The sequence below is a fragment of the Caretta caretta genome, chromosome 10 (assembly GCF_965140235.1).
Source record: "Caretta caretta isolate rCarCar2 chromosome 10, rCarCar1.hap1, whole genome shotgun sequence".
Lineage (NCBI taxonomy): Eukaryota > Metazoa > Chordata > Testudines > Cheloniidae > Caretta > Caretta caretta.
In genome coordinates, this window is record NC_134215.1 from 38,076,269 (window position 1) to 38,097,546 (window position 21,278).

General features: G+C 46.2%; 1 protein-coding gene across 3 annotated transcripts; it reads left to right on the forward strand.

The window, feature by feature from the left end:
* Positions 1-1,299: 1,299 nt before the first annotated feature.
* On the forward strand, positions 1,300-19,918 carry RNPS1 (RNA binding protein with serine rich domain 1). Of its 3 annotated transcripts, none has more exons than XM_048868055.2 (8): positions 1,302-1,571; positions 4,140-4,331; positions 4,651-4,806; positions 5,131-5,322; positions 12,143-12,245; positions 13,161-13,314; positions 13,910-14,051; positions 18,955-19,918. In XM_048868055.2, the coding sequence occupies exons 2-8, from the start codon at positions 4,261-4,263 to the stop codon at positions 19,058-19,060; spliced, it is 924 nt and encodes a 307-aa protein (XP_048724012.1). In that variant the 5' UTR covers positions 1,302-1,571; positions 4,140-4,260; the 3' UTR covers positions 19,061-19,918. The 3 variants fall into 3 exon arrangements, with proteins under 3 accessions (XP_048724015.1, XP_048724012.1, XP_048724013.1); XM_048868056.2 differs by lacking the exon at positions 1,302-1,571 and adding an exon at positions 1,584-1,690; XM_048868058.2 differs by lacking the exon at positions 4,140-4,331 and having other exon boundaries at positions 1,300-1,571.
* Positions 19,919-21,278: the final 1,360 nt, after the last annotated feature.

The window sequence follows — 21,278 nt, forward strand, 5'->3', positions numbered from 1 at the left end:
ATGGATACCCCGCCAGACAGTTAGCTATAAAATCCCTCTTAGTAGTTGTTCTCTAGTTGCTTTACCTGTAAAGGGTTAACAAGTCTCCCTGCATAGGTAAAAGGAAGGGAGTGGGCAACTTACCAAAAGAGCCAATGGAAAGGGCTAGAACTTTTTAAAATTGGGGAAAAAACTTCCCCTTTGTCTGTCTATGTTGTTCTCCTGGAGAGAAGGGACAGAGCAGCAATGTTGTAAGAAGCTTTGGGCCAGGTATGAAAAATCATCAGATCATACCTAGAAACTACTCATTTAAAACCTCAGATATGTAAGTAGATCAGAAAGTGTCTAGGAAGAAGCAATTGGATTTATATCTTTTATTTCTTTATGGCTTGTGGATTCCTCTGTGCTAGCCCCAGGTGCTTTTGTTTTGCTTGTAACCCTTAAGCTGGACCTAAAGAAAGCTATTCTTGATTCTTAATTTTTGTATTTGCTCTTTTGAAATCTAGCAATAGCCTGAGTTTTCAGATGTATTTTTTTCTTTTTTAAATAAAATTTACCTTTTTAAAGAACGGGATTGGAGTTCTTTGTCCTAAGAGGTTTGTGCACATGTTGTTTAAGTAGCTGGTGGCAACAGCTGATTTCCTTTGTTTTTTTTTCAGCTCTTCCCCAGAGCAGGGGGGGTGGGGTGTGAAAGGGCTTGAGGGTACCTCACAGGAAGGAATTCCCAAGTGTGCCTTCCTGGGTTCTCAAAGGGGTTTTTGCACTTGGGTGGTGGAACCATCTACCCATCCAAAGTCAAAGAAAAGCTGTAACCTTGGGAATTTAATACAAGCCTGGAGTGGCCAGTATTAATTTTTAGAATCCTTGCACTCAAAGTGCCAGAGTGGGGAATCAGCCTTGACAGGGGCTATGGCAGATGCTGGGTGGGAGGGACACGTGGAGGCTATGGCAGAGGCTGGTGCCATCCTATAGGACAAGCAGGGCCCTGGGAGAGGCTGGGTGCAGTGCACAGCCCATGGCAGATGCTGGGTGGGAGGGACACATGGGGGCAGGTGCTGATGCTGTTGTGTAGGATGAGTAGACCCTGGAAGACGCTGGGTGGGGTTTCCCATTGTCCAGTTTTCCACCGAATACCCAAGGGACAAGGATGTTTGGTTTTGTTCCCTCAGAAAGTTGGCATGAGGTTATGGCAGATGGCGGTTAGATGGGGCGGGGCCAGGGCAGATATGGTGGGTGGGGACACGACGCACCGGGTGAACTGCGGGAACCCTGCGAAGAGCTTTTTGGGAGAGTGGGGCCGGGAGGCTGTTCTCCACGCAGAACGGAGTAGTCGGCGGCGGCCATGACTCCAGCCCCCATCAGACCTAGGGGGCGGCAAACAGTCTCAGCCGGGCTGCAGCCCGCGCTGCCAGCAGCAGCGAGCGACACGGACGACTCTACCCTGTCTCTTTAAATGCCTTCCCCATCCCTCTGCGCCTTTGGCGGGTGACGCCATCAGCATGCGCCGTCCGGGGCGCTTCCCGCTCTGTGCAGAACCACGTCTATTGAGCGCGACGGGGCTGGGAGCGGCGGCAGTGGCGGGCGCCGAGGATGTAAGTGAGGGTAGCGGGGGATCTTGCGCCATCCGGCCTGGGTGAGGCGTCGGGGGGCCCCGCGATCATCTCCGGGCCCTTAGAGGAGGGGCCTGGCGCTGCGGAGCAGGATATGGCAGGTGGGGATGGGAAGGCCGTGACCTAACCCGCCCCGGAGGAAGGAGCCTTGGGGGAGGGGTCTTTGGAAAACCTGCCTGGGAGTTTAGGGCTGGGCCGCAGAGGCACCTCTCCTTCCTCATGCTTACGGGGATCGCTGTGCACTTGGGCCAGGCCGCCCCGCTGGGGTTTTGCAGCGGGGATGGTGAAGCTGCGTTCCCTTGTAGCTGGGGGTCAGGGGTGGGCCGCTCTGGAACAGGGTGCAGGTTCCAGTACTGCCCTCTCCCGCCATATTCTGTGTTCTGCTGTATCTGCTAATTGCAGGGGCAGTTCTAGGGGAGGATCCGCCTCTGTATCGATCCTGTTCGGGGCTGCTTTTCTGTTCCTGTTAATCAGCCGTCATCGTGGCCACGTTCATAGTAAGGCCGTACATGTTCTGTGGTCACTAGCAAAACCATAGTGCATCTGGCACTGCAAATTACAGCACATTTTCCCTAAAAAACGCTGTGCAAACTGAGATACAGACTGAACACAAGCATGTATTTATCTGGGTATTTCTGTGGTCTCTATCGCTATAGTAGCTAACTGCTCCTTGTATGCTAATGAATTTAACCTTGTAACACTTCTATAAGGAAATGTTATCACCATTTTCCAAATGGGGACTTGGAGCACAGAAAGACTGAGACTAAATGACTTGCCTTAATACCGAAGACCATACAGGAAGTCTTTGGCAGAGCTGAGTTTGCCTCACCCATCACTGAAATGTAACTTTACAGGAGTAGAGCTGAGGTGCACAACTCCCTAGAGCAGGAAAGTGAGAGAGTAAAGTATCAAACCTGCATATTCTGTATGACTTTTGCTTATATTTTTCATTTAGATATTAGGTGTTGCAGAAACTCTCATTTGTTAGTAGAGAGGTTTTCTTGGTAATAAGTAGGAAAAAAGCATATTGCTTGCATATGTATGTATATGTTTTTCTGTAAATGTATACATAACTTGTTCCTGATGGAATTATCTTCCAGTGAGTGTTTGCTAGGAACAAAGTTTCAGCCTGAATACATGTGATAACTGGGTGAAAGTCATGTAGTCTTGTCTCATTCACTGAGATTCAGTTTTGTCTCATCGGAAAGTAGACATTTGCAGTCAATTTGTTGATTGTAAATAAGCAAGACAAAATGAGTTTCCATGGGGGGGAAGGGAGACAATGGGCAAATTGTCCTGCTCCAGAAAATCAGTGTAAGAGAATTGCAGATTCAAAGGACAAAACAATATGAAATCCAGAAAACTACATGGAGTGTATTTGTATTGCCAAATTTTATGGCAGTGTAATGTTTCTAAATATGTAATTTATGTAATGTGCCTAAATATCTAGCTTCATTTTTGTTAGTAGCATTATGTATCCTGTTTTATGGGTCTGGCAGTGCATAGTCACTTTTAAAAATGCAAATAATGTCCAGTCGCCTTCCAAATGTTTAATGAGTTGACTAGGATAAGAGATACTGTATACAGCTTATGACCACCATAGTGGTGACTGTTAAGTTGGCTCTGTAGTGAGCATAAACCAAACAGGAGCAATCTACCAACTGCTGCTAATGGCTATTAGGTCACATACCTCTGGCACCTTATTAAATGGTAAGCAATCCACCAATTTAGTTAAAACATGAAGATATATTGGGATACCATGTTATATATGGGATAAAAGGACCTCTGATGGATTGCACCCAGGGTTCAGCTCATGACTAATATTTTAATATGAATTAATGATGTGTTGATTTCTGTCCTTTTATTTGTATCAGGAGTACAAAGAGATCTGTAAGGGTGGATGAAATTTGAGCCCCATGTAGGCCTTCCACCAAGAGAGATTTGGACATGCACTGTTGCACTGTTGTAACTGCATCAGACTGGTTCCTCAGCTCAGTCCCTTGCTTTCAAGGCTGGCAGAGCAATGGAGGCAGCTTGCATCCACTGAAAGTAGGGACACAGTAGGGACACCCCTTTGCTAACCAACATACCTTGTGGCAGCAATTGGCTCTAGAGGAAGCAGTGCTTAGTCCTCTGAGGGGTGGATGGCTGTCACAAGGCAGGTTAGGAACACACACACACACACACACACACACACACACCTGTCAGAGGAAAACTCAGGGAAAATCCATGTTTTCTCTGTCAGCCATACGTCTCGGCTTGCTAATTTGTACCCTTTGTACTCTTATGAAAATGTCAGCTGACACCTTGAAGCATCCATATCAAGTCTTCAGCAAGATGGACAGTGTGTATCTGTGTGAGCAGGCACAGGTGTTTGGCTCTAATAGCAATGTAACAATGTGAGTAACTACAGTACTGTGTGTACAATATAATACTGTCAATATCTCATTAGCTGACCCCCACCTCCTGCTGCCTTTATTGAAAAATAGGTTTGTTGTTTTTGCCAATACATTAATTTCTTGTTTCTAAACCCTTTTATCTTGTCACTAGGCCGCTCTTTGGAGTTTATTGCACTCGATTAGGGATCGTTTCTCAGAATCAAGGAGTTAGAAGTGAGATTTGAGATAAGTGAGGCCCATCCAGTGCTGCTTGGGACGCCTCAGAAGGGAAAATGGAGTTTTCAGGAATGAAAAAGAAGAGTTTGCTAGGATTCAAAGAAAATAATAAAAAATCCAGCACTAGGTAATAATTCTGTCTGAATTTTCGAGGCTTATCCCCACTGGGGACATGTAGGATACTAGGGTGTTTCCAGTGAGGATGTGGAATTGGAAATGTATCTCTCTTCTCACAATGAGAATTTTCTTAAATTACAACTTTGACTTCCTTCTTTAAAGTCTCTGTAGTATGAACTTTTGTGATCTGTGTTTTTAAAAAAACTAAAAAATCCTAGTGCTCTGGCCCTGCAATAATGGTTATTCTAAGTTGGCTTTAAAGTTTAGTGTTTTGTTTTTGTTTTGTTTTTTTAAGTGAAATAATTTCTTTTGACCTTTTCTTTTTAAAGGGCTCCCTCTCCAACTAAGCGCAAAGATCGGACTGAAGACAAATCCAAGGACAGATCCAAGGACAAAGTGTCCACCAAGGAATCAAGTGAAAAGGATCGTGGTCGGGACAAAACGCGCAAAAGGCGCAGTGCTTCCAGTGGTAGTAGCAGTACCAGGTAACCAGAGTTTCTGTAGTGCATCCCAGTGATAGCCCAAATAGTAGTGAGTTGTGCTCCTGTAAAAATGCTACATGTCTGCTTTGTGGTTCCCCATATTAGAAGACTCCTTGGGGGATTGTGTTGCTAAAAAGTGACCCTCTTGCTTTATCAATGAGTATGCTTTGCACAGAGTGCAATCTTTCCCTTGGCTGAAATAATGTTAGCTGTGAAGTTGAGCTCTCATCACTTTAACCACCAATTCTTGTCTTGTGCTTACCTGGAGACGATATTCAGCTATCCTTTCCCCTGTGTATTCTGCACTCATTTTTTTTTCCCCAAAAGATCCCGCTCCAGCTCCACTTCCAGTTCAGGGTCCAGCTCCAGCACTGGTTCCAGCAGTGGGTCCAGTTCCTCCTCTGCATCAAGCCGCTCTGGGAGCTCTAGCACCTCTCGTAGCTCCAGTTCCAGCAGTTCCTCTGGATCCCCAAGCCCCTCTCGACGTAGACATGACAACAGGAGACGTTCTCGCTCCAAGTGAGTTTGATTCATCCACTTAAAATTATCAGGTGGTTGGGAAGTTGCCATGGAGTGTGTGGGCTTGTGGACAGAGAACTAATCTATCTGTTTAAAAATAAATTGCGTGCTTTATTCATATCCCAGAGATATAATCTAGCTATTGCTTGAGCATGCATGCCACCTGCGCTTGTAACATAACTACATGTTCTTTAGGAAGGAGTTTAAAGATCTCATTAATTCATAACTGACTCTCACATATACCACACATGCAAAATCACGTATCTAAAATGTATCCATGCCTGATTATTTGGGATCTACAGAAGGTGGGGCATATAAGACTGTTTCTCTGCATACTCTGGGACTTGTAGCAGATTGAAACTGGTGGAAAAATTTAAAGAAAAACACAATTCCTTGTAAGGTAGAGATTGAACTGAGTAGAATCTGTTTCTTTGTTTCTCTAGAATTCTTCACTTTGGGTATAACATGAAACTAGTGCTGTGAATAGTCACAAAATCATAAGTTGTCTAGTCCAGTTCCTTCTGAGTACTAGACTGTTCTCCCCCCAAAAGAAGTGTCTGTACTGGACAGTTGTTTGGAAACAGTTTGATTTTTTTCTCCCCCACAAAGGTGCTATACAGGCACAATGTTTCATTTACTCATGTAGACGTGGACGTTAGGAAGGGCTGGAAACAAATCTTAAAAGTGTGAAAATTTGGGGTCTGTAACAAAGGCCTTGTGTATGTCAGGTACTTTGCTTCCCCCACTCAGTCTATTGTAATCGGTTCAGTATGCTTTTTGGTGGTTTATTGATATTTGCCGTAGGCCACCCTCAGAGCTTATTGTTTGTATTGTTATAGTACAAAAAGCTCCAAACAAGGATTAGGGTCCCATTGTGTTAGACACTGTATGTGCATGTATCAAAAGTTATGGTTCCTGCTTAATGCACTTACAGGCTATGGCTTTGATCCTGCAAATGGGCGTAATTACAATAGCCAAGTTAATCGTGTGTGTGTTTGCAGGATTGGGATGTAAGTAATTTTCAGCATGTTTCAGATCTTTATAGTGACTGTGATTGTAGACGTGAAAATAACTGGCTTTCCACATCAACAGGTTGGGGGATGCGTTAGGCTTTTGATGCCTAGAAAGGCTGGGGGAGGTGTTCTCAGTTTTGATATCCAGGAGGCAGTTGAGGCTTTTGCTGGTAGACAGGGGGTGCATCTTTTTCCGTACTCTCTTCACTTTAAATTCTGGGGGTGGGATTAGATTTGACTTGATAGCAAGTAGGTGCCAGCTACGCCCTGCCAGTACCTCTAAAAATGATAGCAGAAATATCAGGCTAATAAATCTAAAATGCTCAGTAGTCAAATAGCTAGTGTTGTCATATTAATTTGTCAGATTTCAGAGCCAACATTCCAATGAAATTATTGGGAACTTTTATCTTCAAGGTGTTCCCTCCCCAAGATATAGGCACACATTCCTACAGCATCAATTTACATTCACTTCACATTGTGAGGGGTATTTTAGCAACTATAAAGATTATAGAATTAACTGTTTCAAATTAAAGGTTTCATTTTTTTTGGAGTACAATTATGTGCCAATTTAAAAATACTCCAGAAATATGCAGCAATTTAAGTGATTGCATAATCACATGGCACCAGGGTCTCTGTCTAGAGAGCAGAAATCGGAAAGCTCTGAATTGCTAGATCTATAATTTGCCTGTTTACTGTGCCCATGTCACCTCCTGCATCCCTCACTGTTCTTTGACTTCAAAGGGGTAAAGAATAATAGCCTGCTGTCTCTTAGGCTCTGTCTACGCTTAGGAAATTTAGGAGAATTTTTCCCCATGACCTAAACTGATGTTAACAATGCTAGGAGCCATAGTATCATTGGGGTTTCAGTTGCAGACATAATTTTCAGTACTGTCCTCTAACTCTGCTGGGAGTTACTCTGACCAATATGGTGTCAGCAGCCATAACTCATTTACACTTGGGTTCCCATTAGCAATGCTGTGAAACTTTTCTAAAATGTCCTTAGTATAGATGGGCCCTTATTCCCATGCCTTAGCTTCTCCCATCCCCTTTATGCAACCCCTATAGTGTGATTCTTTCTCTTAGCAGCCACTAATTTGAGCAGTTAGAGTTAATAATACTTGCATTTAACTTTACCACTTCAAAGCACTATAAACAGTCTTCACCAGTGTGCCCTTGTGAGGTAATATCCCCATTTAACCGATTGGAAAACAGATAAAATCCATTGGTTGATACCATCTGAAAGCTTGAAAACTCCGTTTTCAAATGGTATGTCTGTATTAACCTAAACCTGTCTGGGATAGCTGCTAAAATTATGTGGAAATGACTATTGTGAAGGGGTTTTATTGGTGGACCAGTATAAATGCACCTTCTCCCCCACCCAAATATAATTTGGCTTTTTGCCTGTAATGGAGGTGCAGCTGGCCCTCTCTGGCTTCTGCCCCTGCTGCACCCACAAACCAGCCAGAGACCTCTCTGTTGGTGCAATCACCTGTGCTCTTTATTTACAGTTTACTTTCCCACCACCTAGCTACAGCTTCAGTATCACAGCCCCAGGAACTGCTAGCTCAGTGGTTCTCAAACTTTTGTACTGGTGACCCCTTTCACATAACAAGCCTCTGAGTGCAGCTCCCCCGCCCAATATAAATTAAAACCACTTTTTAATATATTTAACGCCATTATAAATGCTGGAGGCCAAGCAGGGTTTGGGGTGGAGGCTGACAGCTCGTGATGCCCATGTAATAACCTCGCGACCCCCTGAGGGGTCCTGACCTGGGTTTGAGAACCCCTGTTCTAATTCCTGCAGCCAGCAGAGAAGAGCTCTCACTCCCTCTAACTCTCTGGCTCCTCCCTTTCCTTCTCCCACTTCGGCTTCCTTCCTGCCAGCCTTTATGTAGCCCCTGGCTAAAGAGGCTGGCAGCTGTTCCCCGTTTGCCACTCAGGCCTGGGCTTACTCAGCCAGCTCTAATTCCCCTTTCTTAATTGCAGCTGGTGTGACAGAGGCCTGGCTCAGGGTTCCTTAGCCAGCACCCTGTTACAGTGCCCCTTCACTTATTTGTGATGTATGTAGAGGGTCTGAAATATTGTTTCCAAAAGTTTATCTGCTTTTTTTTAAAAACAGAAATTTAGATCTTATCTACCCTGGTAGACTTTGACTGGTGAACCTAGTGCATTTGGGATCACAAGTCAAGAAACTGAAAGCTGAGCAATAGCAAAAAAAATTTTTTTTAAGAAGTATTTAAACGCATCTGTTTTTGAGAACACGCATGTAACTCCAGTGGCTAATAAAACACTTGAGAGAAAGGAAATCTGTTCAACACTGAACACTCCGTCATTATGGCAAATCCCAAAGGATAAACTGTTCAGGAAGGAGAGGCAGGGCAGAAAAGATGGGGGAGTAGCACTGTATGTAAGGGAGTAGTATGACTGCTCAGAGCTCCGGTATGAAACTGCAGAAAAACCTGAGTGTCTCTGGATTAAGTTTAGAAGCGTGAGCAACAAGAGTGATGTAGTGGTGGGAGTCTGCTATAGACCACCGGACCAGGGGGATGAGGCTTTCTTCCGGCAACTCGCAGACGCTACTAGGTCGCACGCCCGGTTCTCATGGGCGACTTTAATCATCCTGATATCTGCTGGGAGAGCACTACAGCGGTGCACAGACAATCCAGGAAGTTTTTGGAAAATGTAGGGGACAATTTCCTGGTGCGAGTGCTGGAGGAGCCAACTAGGGGGAGAGCTTTTCTTGACCTGCTGCTCACAAACCGGGAAGAATTAGTAGGGGAAGCAAAAGTGGATGGGAATCTGGGAGGCAGTGACCATGAGTTGGTCGAGTTCAGGATCCTGACACAGGGAAGAAAGGAGAGCAGCAGAATACGGACCCTGGACTTCAGGAAAGCAGACTTTGACTCCCTCAGGGAACTGATGGGTAGGATCCCCTGGGGGAATAACATGAGGGGGAAAGGAGTCCAGGAGAGCTGGCTATATTTCAAAGAATCCCTATTGAGGTTACAGGGACAAACCGTCCCGATGTATCGAAAGAATAGTAAATATGGCAGGCGACCAGCTTGGCTTAACAGTGAAATCCTTGCGGATCTTAAACATAAAAAAGAAGCTTACAAGAAGTGGAAGATTGGACAAATGACCAGGGAAGAGTATAAAAATGTTGCTCGGGCATGTAGGAATGAAATCAGGAGGGCCAAATTGCACCTGGAGCTGCAGCTAGCAAGAGATGTCAAGAGTAACAAGAAGGGTTTCTTCAGGTATGTTAGCAACAAGAAGAAAGCCAAGGAAAGTGTGGGCCCCTTACTGAATGAGGGAGGCAACCTAGTTACAGAGGATGTGGAAAAAGCTAATGTACTCAATGCTTTTTTTGCCTCTGTCTTCACGAACAAGGTCAGCTCCCAGAATGCTACGCTGGGCAACACAGCATGGGGAGTAGGTGGCCAGCCCTCTGTGGAGAAAGAAGTGGTTAGGGACTATTTAGAAAAGCTGGACGTGCACAAGTCCGTGGGGCTGGATGCGTTGCATCCGAGTGTGCTAAAGGATTTGGCGGCTGTGATTGCAGAGCCATTGGCCATTATCTTTGAAAGCTCATGGCGATCGGGGGAAGTCCCGGACGACTGGAAAAAGGCTAATGTAGTGCCCATCTTTAAAAAAGGGAAGAAGGAGGATCCTGGGAACTACAGGCCAGGGCAGCCTCACCTCAGTCCCCGGAAAAATCATGGAGCAGGTCCTCAAGGAATCAATCCTGAAGCACTTACACGAGAGGAAAGTGATCAGGAACAGTCAGCATGGATTCACCAAGGGAAGGTCATGCCTGACTAATCTAATTGCCTTCTATGATGAGATTACTGGTTCTGTGGATGAAGGGAAAGCAGTGGATGTATTGTTTCTTGACGTTAGCAAAGCTTTTGACATGGTCTCCCACAGTATTCTTGTCAGCAAGCTAAAGAAGTATGGGCTGGATGAATGCACTATAAGGTGGGTAGAAAGTTGGCTAGATTGTCGGGCTCAACGGGTAGTGATCAATGGCTCCATGTCTAGATGGCAGCCGGTATTAAGTGGAGTGCCCCAAGGGTCGGTCCTGGGGCCGGTTTTGTTCAAGATCTTCATAAATGATCTGGAGGATGGTGTGGATTGCACTCTTGGCAAATTTGTGGATGATACTAAACTAGGAGGAGTGGTAGATACGGTAGCAGGTAGGGATAGCATACAGAGGGACCTAGATAAATTGTAGGATTGGGCCAAAAGAAATCTGATGAGGTTCAACTAGGATAAGTGCAGGGTCCTGCACTTAGGACGGAAGAATCCAATGCACCACTACAGACTAGGGACCGAATGGCTAGGCAGCAGTTCTGTGGAAAAGGACCTAGGGGTGACAGTGGACGAGAAGCTGGATATGAGTCAACAGTGTGCCCTTGTTGCCAAGAAGGCCAATGGCATTTTGGGATGTATAAGTAGGGGCATAGCCAGCAGATAGAGAGGAATGATCACGTCCCTCGATTCGACATTGGTGAGGCCTCATCTGGAGTGCTGTGTCCAGTTTTGGGCCTCACACTACAAGAATGATGTGGAAAAATTGGAGAGAGTCCAGCGAAGGGCAACAAAAATGATTAGGGGTCTGGAACACATGACTTATGAGGAGAGGCTGAGGGAACTGGGATTGTTTAGTCTGCAGAAGAGAAGAATGAGGGGGGATTTGATAGCTGCTTTCAACTACCTGAGAGGTGGTTCCAAAGAGGATGGTTCTAGACTATTCTCAGTGGTAGAAGAGGACAGGACAAGGAGTAATGGTCTCAAGTTGCAGTGGGGGAGGTTTAGGTTGGATATTAGGAAAAACTTTTTCACTAGGAGAGTGGTGAAACTCTGGAATGCGTTACCTAGGGAGGTGGTAGAATCTCCCTCCTTAGAAGTTTTAAGGTCAGGCTTGACAAAGCCCTGGCTGGGATGATTTAATTGTGGATTGGTCCTGCTTTGAGCAGGGGGTTGGACTAGATGACCTCCTGAGGTCCCTTCCAACCCTGATATTCTATGATTCTATGTAGCCTTCTTGCAGATTGAGCGCCACTTGGATCAATTTCTAGTTAGGTCTTTAAGGTGGTCTGGCTGGATATTTGGTTTATGTCCATCACCGGCAATCTTATCTTAAGCTTTTGGCAACAACACGGTTGTGCTATGTAGGAACATTCCTTGCTAAGCTTGCTTCATAATTCATTGGTCTTCCATCCTAATAACATGTCCATAGACAGAAAGCTGCCAAAACCAAACCTGTGCTGATGGAAGTGGTTGCTAGGTTTGGCTATGAACCCAGCAAGACACTAGCTCCTCTTCAGTTAATGTATGAGAACTCACAGTACATATGCTCTAAATCCCAAGAGGTCCTCCAGCAAAATCAGAGATAAACAGATTTGACATTCAGGATATTTCTTTTAAACTCTCCATTCCTGCAGATATTTTAGACCCTTATTTATTATAAAGAAGCAAAACAAGATACAAGTCTGGTTCAAAATGATCCTTTGCCAGTCACCTTTATGTGTTATGGGTAAGGCTGTGAGTCCATCACAGAAGTCACGGATTCATGGAGCACCAGCAGGGGGCCCGAGCTGTGTGCTGCGGTGCCCCCCAGAGCACCTGCACCTCTTCCTACCCCCCCTCCCCTGAAGTTTTAGTTAGGGGTATATAGTATAAGGCATGAATTTTTGTTTACTGCAAGTGACCTGTCCATGACCATGACTAAAACGTAGCCTTAGTTTTGGGGATTGGCTTGTATGTTACCAGGAGATTTGATAGTTCTGTGATATTCAACTCAGGTCGAAGCCACCCAAGAGAGACGAAAAAGAGCGGAAGAGACGGAGTCCATCACCCAGACCTACCAAAGTGCATGTTGGGAGACTCACCAGAAATGTGACCAAGGTAATGGCCTGCCCCTCTTTATCCTTGAACTTTCACATCTTTGGGAGAGTGATTTGAGTTTTTTTAAAAAGTATCTTCAGAAACAGTTTATTACTAGCTTGCAATCAGGTGTCACTGTGTTGGAAGTTCTTACATTATCCATATGCAAGGTTGAGGTGCATTGGCAGACCTGTCTGTGGGGAAACTTGCATGGCACCAAGAGCAATTAATCCATGCCAGGGTATGGTTCTCAAAAGACCTGTATGCCATGTCCCAGATCTAGTGCCCTGTGCTATTAAGCAGGGGACTTGGATTTAAACCTGTAGTTGGTTTCCTGGTTCTCTCGCAGGGTGTTGTGTACCTTACATTTGTCTTTGCTGGAAGTTGAAAAATTACAACTGGAGGCCAGCTGAGAATGTCTGCAACTGATCTGCAGGAGTGGTGCTCAGTTCAGTCCTCCTTGCCAGATAATTGTTTTGGTGAGGTGTGAAGCCTTCTTAGAGGGAACATGTAACTATATGATGCTATATAAATGATCGTAAATGTTAGAGAGAAAATACATCTGTCATCTTGAGCGTTTGACCCCAGACAGCCCCTCTCCTTGCCATTTCCCACATAAACTTCATGACTTCATTCATTCTTTCACTCCTGACCAGTTTACCACAGCCTAGATCCTATGACCTTTTTTGAGGAGGGTAGTCAGTAGATATTTGTAGGGCTTGGGAATTCTGAGGAAGAAGCTGAGTAGGCAGCGATAGAGGGCTGGTAGGAATTCCAACTGTATCCATATCCAGTTAATAAGATTGGTCTTCCTTGATGTTGATACTGGTTTTTGATCTTGTTTTGTGTATGCCTCCAGTTTAGCATTCCCTATCAATACCATCTGGTAAAGTGGGAATTGGCAGTGTCCTTAATAATCACTGTTTCTCTCTCTAGGATCACATCATGGAAATATTTTCCACTTATGGGAAGATTAAAATGATTGACATGCCAGTCGACAGGTTAAATCCACATCTCTCCAAGGGTTATGCCTATGTGGAGTTTGAGAATCCAGATGACGCTGAGAAGGCGCTGAAGCATATGGATGGAGGTAGATACCGGATGTTGTGCAAAGAAACCGGCAGGACTAATAGAAATCCATGGAGGATATGAGGGTTGATACAAATGAGTTTAAAGGATCATTGCCCTGAGTTGCCTTATCAACTTTTGTGGTTTTACAATCTCACTTTCTTAATCCCCTCCCCCCCATGTCTTTCTCTTCTCTATTGAGGGGTGAGGGACTCACACAAGCAGTGAAACTGACCATACAGGGGAGACAGCTAAACTGAACTTACATAAATCACTGCCTTACAAAGTCAAATGACCCAAAAAAAAACAAACTCTGTCATCTGAATTGTTGCTTGTCAGAATAGTAGGTTCTAAACCTTTCATGGTTTTTAGGCAGAAGTGATTGTTAAGTTGACTGTCTAAATGATTTACTCAGGGCGAGATGATGAGTCAGTGGCAAAGTTGGGGAGAGAACCTAGCCCTCTTGATTCTTGCTGCAACCACTAGATCACGAATGCTCCAAACATACCAAAGCAGCAACCTTGTGAGGATGGAAATCTGTAGCAGGGGTGCAATAGTGCTGTGTGTAGCACACTGGTGCTGGAAATTTGTAGCTCATTCTTTTTAACTGTAAACAGGACAGATTGATGGTCAGGAGATCACTGCTACAGCTGTACTGGCACCTCGGCCTAGGCCACCTCCCAGGCGCTTTAGTCCACCAAGGAGGATGCTGCCACCACCACCAATGTGGCGTAGGTCGCCACCTCGCATGAGGAGAAGGTGAGCCATATTTTATGAAGTACCGTAGAAATGTGTAAGCTAAAAAAGGGTGTGGTAAAGTTTAGTTCTTAGCACCAAGTATCTTGTCTGTGGCACAGATTTCATCATTGGTAACTTTGCCTCCCTGGGCTTGATTTCAGCAAACCTTATCAGTGACCTATTAAACCTGGAGACTGATCATCTTCACTCCTGGTTTAGTAAACACAAACTCTTAAAGATCTGTTAGAAGCTGCTGTTACCACTATGGGACATGATTGGAGATCTTTACTGGGCCATGCTCAGAACAGCTTTTGGAGTTTTTGAGACACCTATTTCTTTACATACCAGGGCCTAAAACTTAGATTGACCTAGCTATATCACTCAGGGCTGTGAAAAATATGCCCTGTGTGATGTCGCTATGTCGACCTAACTCCCAGTGTAGACGCAGCTAGGCTGACAAAAGAATTCTTCTATCAACCTAGCTACCACTTCTCGGAGAAATGGACTGCCTACATTGCTGGAAAAACCTCTTGTGTCTACACTGAAGTGTGTGGTAACTATGCTGCTGTAATGTAGACATACCCTAATAGCTGAGTTAACATGATGTAAGATCCACAGTATATCCATCAACCACCAAACTCTGTTGTTTAATGTCCTTCAGATGTTAGCTCTTGTATTTTCCCTCCTTCATTTAATCTCTGTCCTTCCCTAATCTTTGTACAGTAAAACCTCAGAGTTAAGAACGCTTGTCTAGGAGGTGCAACCCTACAGGCAGGGGCAGTGGAGGTAGTTCCTCCAGAACTGAGAAGGAAAGGATTCTACTCCTGCTATCTCTAGATTCCCAAGCTGAAAGAGCGACTGCGGCCTATCCTAGACCTGCGTTGCCTCAACAAGTATCTCAGGAAACTGAGGTTCTTCAAGGTTTCTCTGGCCTCCATCATTCCCTCACTAGATCCAGGTACACTGCCCTCGATTTGAAGGACACATACTTACATACCTCCATCTTTTGAGGACACAGGCGCTTCCTTGGGTTCATGGTGGGCCACAGACATTACCAGTTTACAGCACTTGCCTTTGGCCTCTTGGTGGTCCCGCAAATCTTCACGAAGTGTATGGCAGTAGTCATGGCCCACCTCTGGTGCCGAGGTATACAGATCTACCCATACCTCGATGACTAGCTGATAAAAGGCTTCTTGAGGGGTTAAGTCCACCACAGCATCTCGGTACAAGCGACTTGCAGAGTGCTGGGCCTCCTAATAAACGAGCAGAAGTCAACATTAGGCCTGGTGCAAAGAACAGAATTTATAGGAGCTGTATGCAACATGTCTCAGGCCAGGGCCTTCCTGCAGGAGGCCAGGTTCAAAGCCATGTCAGATTTAATCACCTGAGTGTCAGTGCACCGGCTGATGCTCCTGGGTGTTTCTGTGTTTGCTAGACCACATGGCAGCATGTACCTACATGGTGTGGCATGCTCAACTGCACCTCAGACAGCTTCAGATGTGGCTCCTGTCGGTCTACTTGCTGAGCAGGCACCATCTGGACTCTATTCTCACCATTCTAATGTCTGTCCTGGTTTCCCTGACGTGGTGGTTAGATCTGGCCTCGGTTCGATCTGGAGTACCCTTAGAGTCCCCATGGCCTAAGTTCCCTGTAAGCCACATGGACAGAGGCGCCTCTCCCGCAGCACGGACCTGCTGCAGCAGGGAGCGGTGCCTCTCTTTTTTTCTCTCTCCTCTCCCTGCCCAGGTGCTGCTGCAGGGAGAGAGAGCTGTGGGGGAGTCCTCTCTCCCTGCTGTAGCCCCCAGGCAGCCTGCACCCCAAACCCCATATCTCTGGCCCTACCCCAGAACCTGCACCCCCAGCCGGAGCCCTCACTCCCTGCACCCCAATCCTCTGCCCCAGCCCTGAGCCCCCCTCCCACACTCCAAATCCCTTGGCCCCACCCCCACCACATGAATTTTATGTGTACCAATATGGAGGCGATGTGTGAGACATCACCTCCATATTGGTACACATAACAAAATACATTCCGCACATGCGTGGGAAAAATTAGAGGGAATGCTGCCCACGATCCTCAATCATGCTGGTATCAGATGCGTTGGACCTGGGGTGAGGGGCAGCCTCAAGACCCAAGGTCTCTGGTCGAGGGATGAGGTGTCATTACACATTAATGTGAAGAAACTCAGGGCAATATGCCTGGCCTGCGAAGTGTTCTTTCCACAGCTCTCAGGCAGAGAGGTGCAAGTATCGATGACAAAGTGTCAGTGTTTTATATCAACCAACAGGGAGGGGCACACTACAAGATCCTCTCTCAGAAAGCCATCAGGCTCTGGGATTTCTCTGTGAAGCACTCCATTCACCTGGCGTTGTCGCATTTCCCCGGAGAGTGGGACGTGTTGGCAGATCACCTCAGCAGGTTGTTCTCCTCTTACCACGAGTGATCTCTCCGCTCTCAGGTCACCAGCATCATCCCCCAGAGGTGGGGGACTCCCCAGGTGGACCTGTTACCTCTGGGCAGAACAAGAAATGTCACCTCTTTTGCTCTAGGCTTGGTCAAGGCAAAGACTCTCTCTCAGATTCCTTCCTCCGGTCATGGTCGGATGGCCTAGGTTCTTCTAGATGGGAGGGATAGCTCAGTGGTTTGAGCATTGGCCTGCTAGACCCAGGGTTGTGAGTTCAATCCTTGAGGGGACCATTTAGGGATCTGGGGCAAAAATTGGGGATTGGCCCTGCTTTGAGCAGGGGGTTGGACTAGATGACCTCCTGAGGTCCCTTCCCCTGATATTCTATGATTCTGAAGATCAAAAGGGACAAGGCAAAGGTCATCCTGATCACCCTAGCATGGCCTCGCTAGTATAAGTTCAGCATGCTCGTAGATCTCACAGTTGCAGCCTTCTGGACTTCCTCTCAGACCGGACTTGCTGTCGTAGGACCACAGGCAACTGCTCCATCCGAATCTAGTAGGTCTGCATTTGATGGTGGTGCTGCTGAATAGCTAAATGTGGATGAGACTGCATGCTTGGTATTTTGCTAGGTAGCAGAAAGCTCTGTGCTAGGGCAACCTACCTGGCCAAGTGGAAATACTTCACTTGCTGGGCAGCTGAGCAGAACCTGTGCCCATCACAGGCATCTTTGCAGTCCATTTTGAAATATCTCCTTCATCTGAAGCAGCAAGGCCTTTCACTGTCTTCAGTCAAGGTCCATCTGGTGGCCATCTCGGCGTTTCATTCCCGACCTGAGGCAGATTGGTCTTTGGCCAGAAGATGACAAGCAAATTCATTAAAGGGTTGGAGAGGTTCTACCCACAGGTCCATGATCCAATTCCGCCTTGAGACTTAAACCTGGTCCTTCTCCTTGTGCTCCTCTCGTGGAAGTTCAGTTTCCTGGTGGCAATCACTTTGGCCAGGAGAGTTTCAGACCTTCAAGCCTCCTTACGCTGTGTTCTTTAAAGATAAGTTTCAACTGCATCTCCACTTAGCCTTTCTACCCAAGATGGTATTGCAGTTCCATGTCAACCAAGACCTTTTTCTGCTGGTCTTCTTCCCAAAACCATATAAATCAGAGGAGGAAAGATGCCGACACCCTCTGGATGTGAGAAGGGCCTTAGTCTTCTATGTTGACCGGATGAGCCCCTTCTGCAGATCCATGCAACTGTTTGTTGCAGTTGTGTATAAAATGAAAGGTCTCCTGGTGTCCTCCCAGAGGATCTCGTCCTGGATTACAGTCTGTATCCGGGCATGCTATGAGCAAGCGAAAGTCCTGCCTCTGGCCGTTATGAAGGCCCATTCTACCAAGGGCACAAGCGTCTTCAGCGGCCTTCCTGGCGCAAATACTGATTCGGGACATCTGCAGGGCTGCAACATCATCGTTGATTCACACGTTCATGTCCCATTATACAATCACCCAATAGGCTGGAGACAATGCCAGTTTTGGGAGAGCTGTGTTGCTATCGGCATGCTTGTGAACTCCCAGCCCACCTCCAAGGACACTGCTTGTGAGTCACCTGACATGGAATGGACATGAGCAAGCACTCGAAAAAATAGTTGCCTACCTTTTGTAACTGTTCTTCGAGATGTTGTTCATGTCTATTCCATGACTCGCCCTCCTACTCTGCTGTTGGAGTTGACGGCAAGAAGGGCGCAGGGCTGGTCGCGCCCCTTATACTGGTACATGAGCGTAGGCCTCCAGGCGGTGCTAGAACTGGCCCTATAGACACCACTGGGGGAAAAATCTCCATGCATGTGGCGTGCACACATTTGACATGGAATGGACATGAGCAACACATCTCAACAACAGTTATGAAAGGCAGGTAACCATTTTTTCTTGGCTTTAAGTTCATGATATCTTCTTGTTTTGTGCTTCCCATTAGATGCATGTATATAGGTCCTACAAAGTCAGTTAAGATTACTGGCTTCTGTTTGTAGTCCAGGCTCTGTCCCCCTTTCTGAAGTTGCAGTAAGCTAACAGTTCTGCAGTGTGATAAAGAAAAACAACGCAAGTTTAATGTTCGGAGCCAGAGGGGCTGTACTGCTGGTGGTAGTATTGGCACTGGAGTACCTAGACTCCCTGGATTCACAGGTTAAATACCAGTAAGATCAACTTAGCTCTTCGATTTTCTGTGAAATATAAATAGAGTATAGTGCTCTTTACTTGGGTGGGGCAAGGTCTTTCAGGTGAGAATTTAAAAGCCCATGGTCCAGTTTGTTCTCTGGTGGCTTGCCATGGTATCCTTGTTCAAAATATTCCCTCTTGCTGAGTTGTGTGCTGTTGAGCTGCCTCCTTCCACCCCAGAGATGTCTGCATTTCACTAGAGCTCTTTGTATAAAATGTTTTGGGATCCTTCTGGTGCTAGATGCATGTAAAGTAATTTAAACCTGTTTTCCTTGTCTCCTAATGAAACTTTTCTCGTCCTTTTCTCTGGCAGATCCAGATCTCCAAGACGCAGGTCCCCTGTTCGCCGACGGTCAAGATCCAGATCTCCAGGCCGAAGACGTCATCGCAGCCGCTCCAGCTCAAACTCTTCACGATAAAGCAAAAAGGACTGGACAGCTTTTTATTTTTTAACTTAAATCCCACCAGACTAAATATTGTACCTTTTTTATAATGGGCCTGGGTAAGGGGAAGTGAGAGAAATCAAAACCTGGCAGTGAAGGCAAATTAAGAGGAGGGGGTTTCCTGGCCAGTAGGCTTAGCATGCCATGCAGAAAAAACTAAAATACTGACCTCTTTTGGGAATCATAAGGCTGGCTACTACTAAGAGAAGGGATGGGGTGGGGTGAGGTGTTATCCATCTCAAGACATCAGTGCAGATCTTCAGAACTGGTGGTACCCAAACACAGAAATTCGCCTCAAACTTAAATAGTCAGTTGTCATTCTGCCCCCATGCCCTGAATAGTGAGATCATAAATTTCTGTTTGTACAAAGAGGCAGGGTGCTGCAGACTTGCATGACATTGAAGGTGATGATTTTTGGCCAGTCCCACTGCGTCACCTACTGCATGTTAGAAACAGGCCAAGAATTGAAGGACTGTTTTGTAACGGCCCTCTTTAGGGATCCCCTGGCCCTTCCTGAAGGGTTTTGGTACAAATTTCACACACAACCCTCTACCAAATGGTGTAAATGTTTCCACCTTTAGAAAACACAGTACAAACTGGCAACACTATCAAAACCCCACCTTACTGCAATGAAAAGGGGGCGGTTTGAGACTGATGCTGTTTGGATTAATTTGGGTAATCTTGCAAAAGGCAAGTAACTTAGCATCTATTGTACAGTCAATCTATAAAGTTTGATTTTTTTTTGTATAACTTTGTAGCATCTTAGGTCATGTTGTGTTTGTATTTGTGTAGAATGACTATATTGAATAAACCAATAGAGTTAAGATTAAAGAATATTCATTGGTTCCTTCCCTGTAGACTGTTGGCCTCACCTGTACATTGTGGGGGTGAGGTAGCAACTCTAACAGCTCCTTTTTATTTTAAATGTTTAAGATAAAATCTTTTCCACTTAATCCTGGAATGGATGAGCTTCATGTTACTGGCAACGGCAGCTGGCTGATCAAGAGGAAAGGTAATAGAATTAATTTGAGCTAGAGAACAGTGATTGTGTCATGAGGTCAGTGCATACACATGGTAAAAATAAAGTAAGTGCAGCTTGAACTGTATTTTTCTTCCCTTCTACTCCCCTGCTGTTTCATCTACAGTCTCGAAGACTTGAGCAGAGATTCCTCCTAGCATAGTTGTACCAGAGGGCATGTCACATGGGTACTAGTTTCAGGAGTGGCATGAGCCTCCTTTGTCTTTCTGCTACTCTGGCTCAGAGTCTGTAGTGAGACCCATACTCTTCTCAGTTGATGAAGGAATCAGTTGGAATTCTCACCTCTTCCCTTGCTCTTGAAAATAACTTATCACTTCCCTTTGCATCCTGCCAAGACAACTGTGAGAGACAGCCAGCAGGCCCGTATTGGAGGCAAAAAAATAAACAGGTATGGTGGACAGTCCCGTTCGGGATGATGTCACATCCCACTAACTGCCTAGGAGAGTGGAATGTCCTGTTGCTCAGGTCTAACAGGCAAATGGGGGAGGGAATCAGCCTGATGCTGGCTGAGGGCTTGCTCCAAGGTGCTGCATTAAGAGGCACAGTGGCGTGGAACAGGAGCCTGAGAAGAAAAGCAGTGTAATGAGGCAGGAACAGGCAACAGAATATCTCCTTTGCAGCTAGGAGATAGAGATCTAAGAACTCCCTGCATCCCTGACCAAGTGACAACAGGAGCAAGCTGCAGCTGCCAATCCAGATCACATGGTAGACGTGGTGTAGCCCAACTAATACAACCCATCCGCATAAGGCATGTGCACGTACAGGCCCTGGCCTGAACGTGTTTTCTCCAGGGGTACTGCCCTGTGCACCAGCGTTGCTTGCTAGGGATGAAGAAATCTCAGGGGCCCACTGTGGGCTAGGCTGCACGTTGCTATTACACCTTCGCCTTTTCCCGTCCTGGGGCCAAGGTCAGCCCGCCCAGCCCCGATTCTGTGACATGCCGTGAACGAGCCTCCTAGTACCGCCCCTGTAAGCTCTCGGGGCTTGGATTTGGTCGGGAAACACCACAGGGTACGAGTGGGGTGGGGGAACCCCACGTGGGGTGAGCAGCGGGTGCTGGGAGAGGGAAAACCCACGGACCCGTGGGGGGGCGGGCTGGGAAGAGCGGACGCTCCCCTGTCACGTGTTACTGTCTCTTTAAGAGGGGACATTTCA

Excerpts from the sequence above, each read along its gene's own strand:
- RNPS1 (XM_048868055.2), top strand. The coding sequence starts at position 4,261 with ATGGAGTTTTCAGGAATGAAAAAGAAGAGTTTGCTAGGATTCAAAGAA. Across the intron at positions 13,315-13,909 it reads GCTGAAGCATATGGATGGAG|GACAGATTGATGGTCAGGAG; the intron begins GTAGATACCGGA and ends AACTGTAAACAG. Across the intron at positions 14,052-18,954 it reads CCACCTCGCATGAGGAGAAG|ATCCAGATCTCCAAGACGCA; the intron begins GTGAGCCATATT and ends TTTCTCTGGCAG.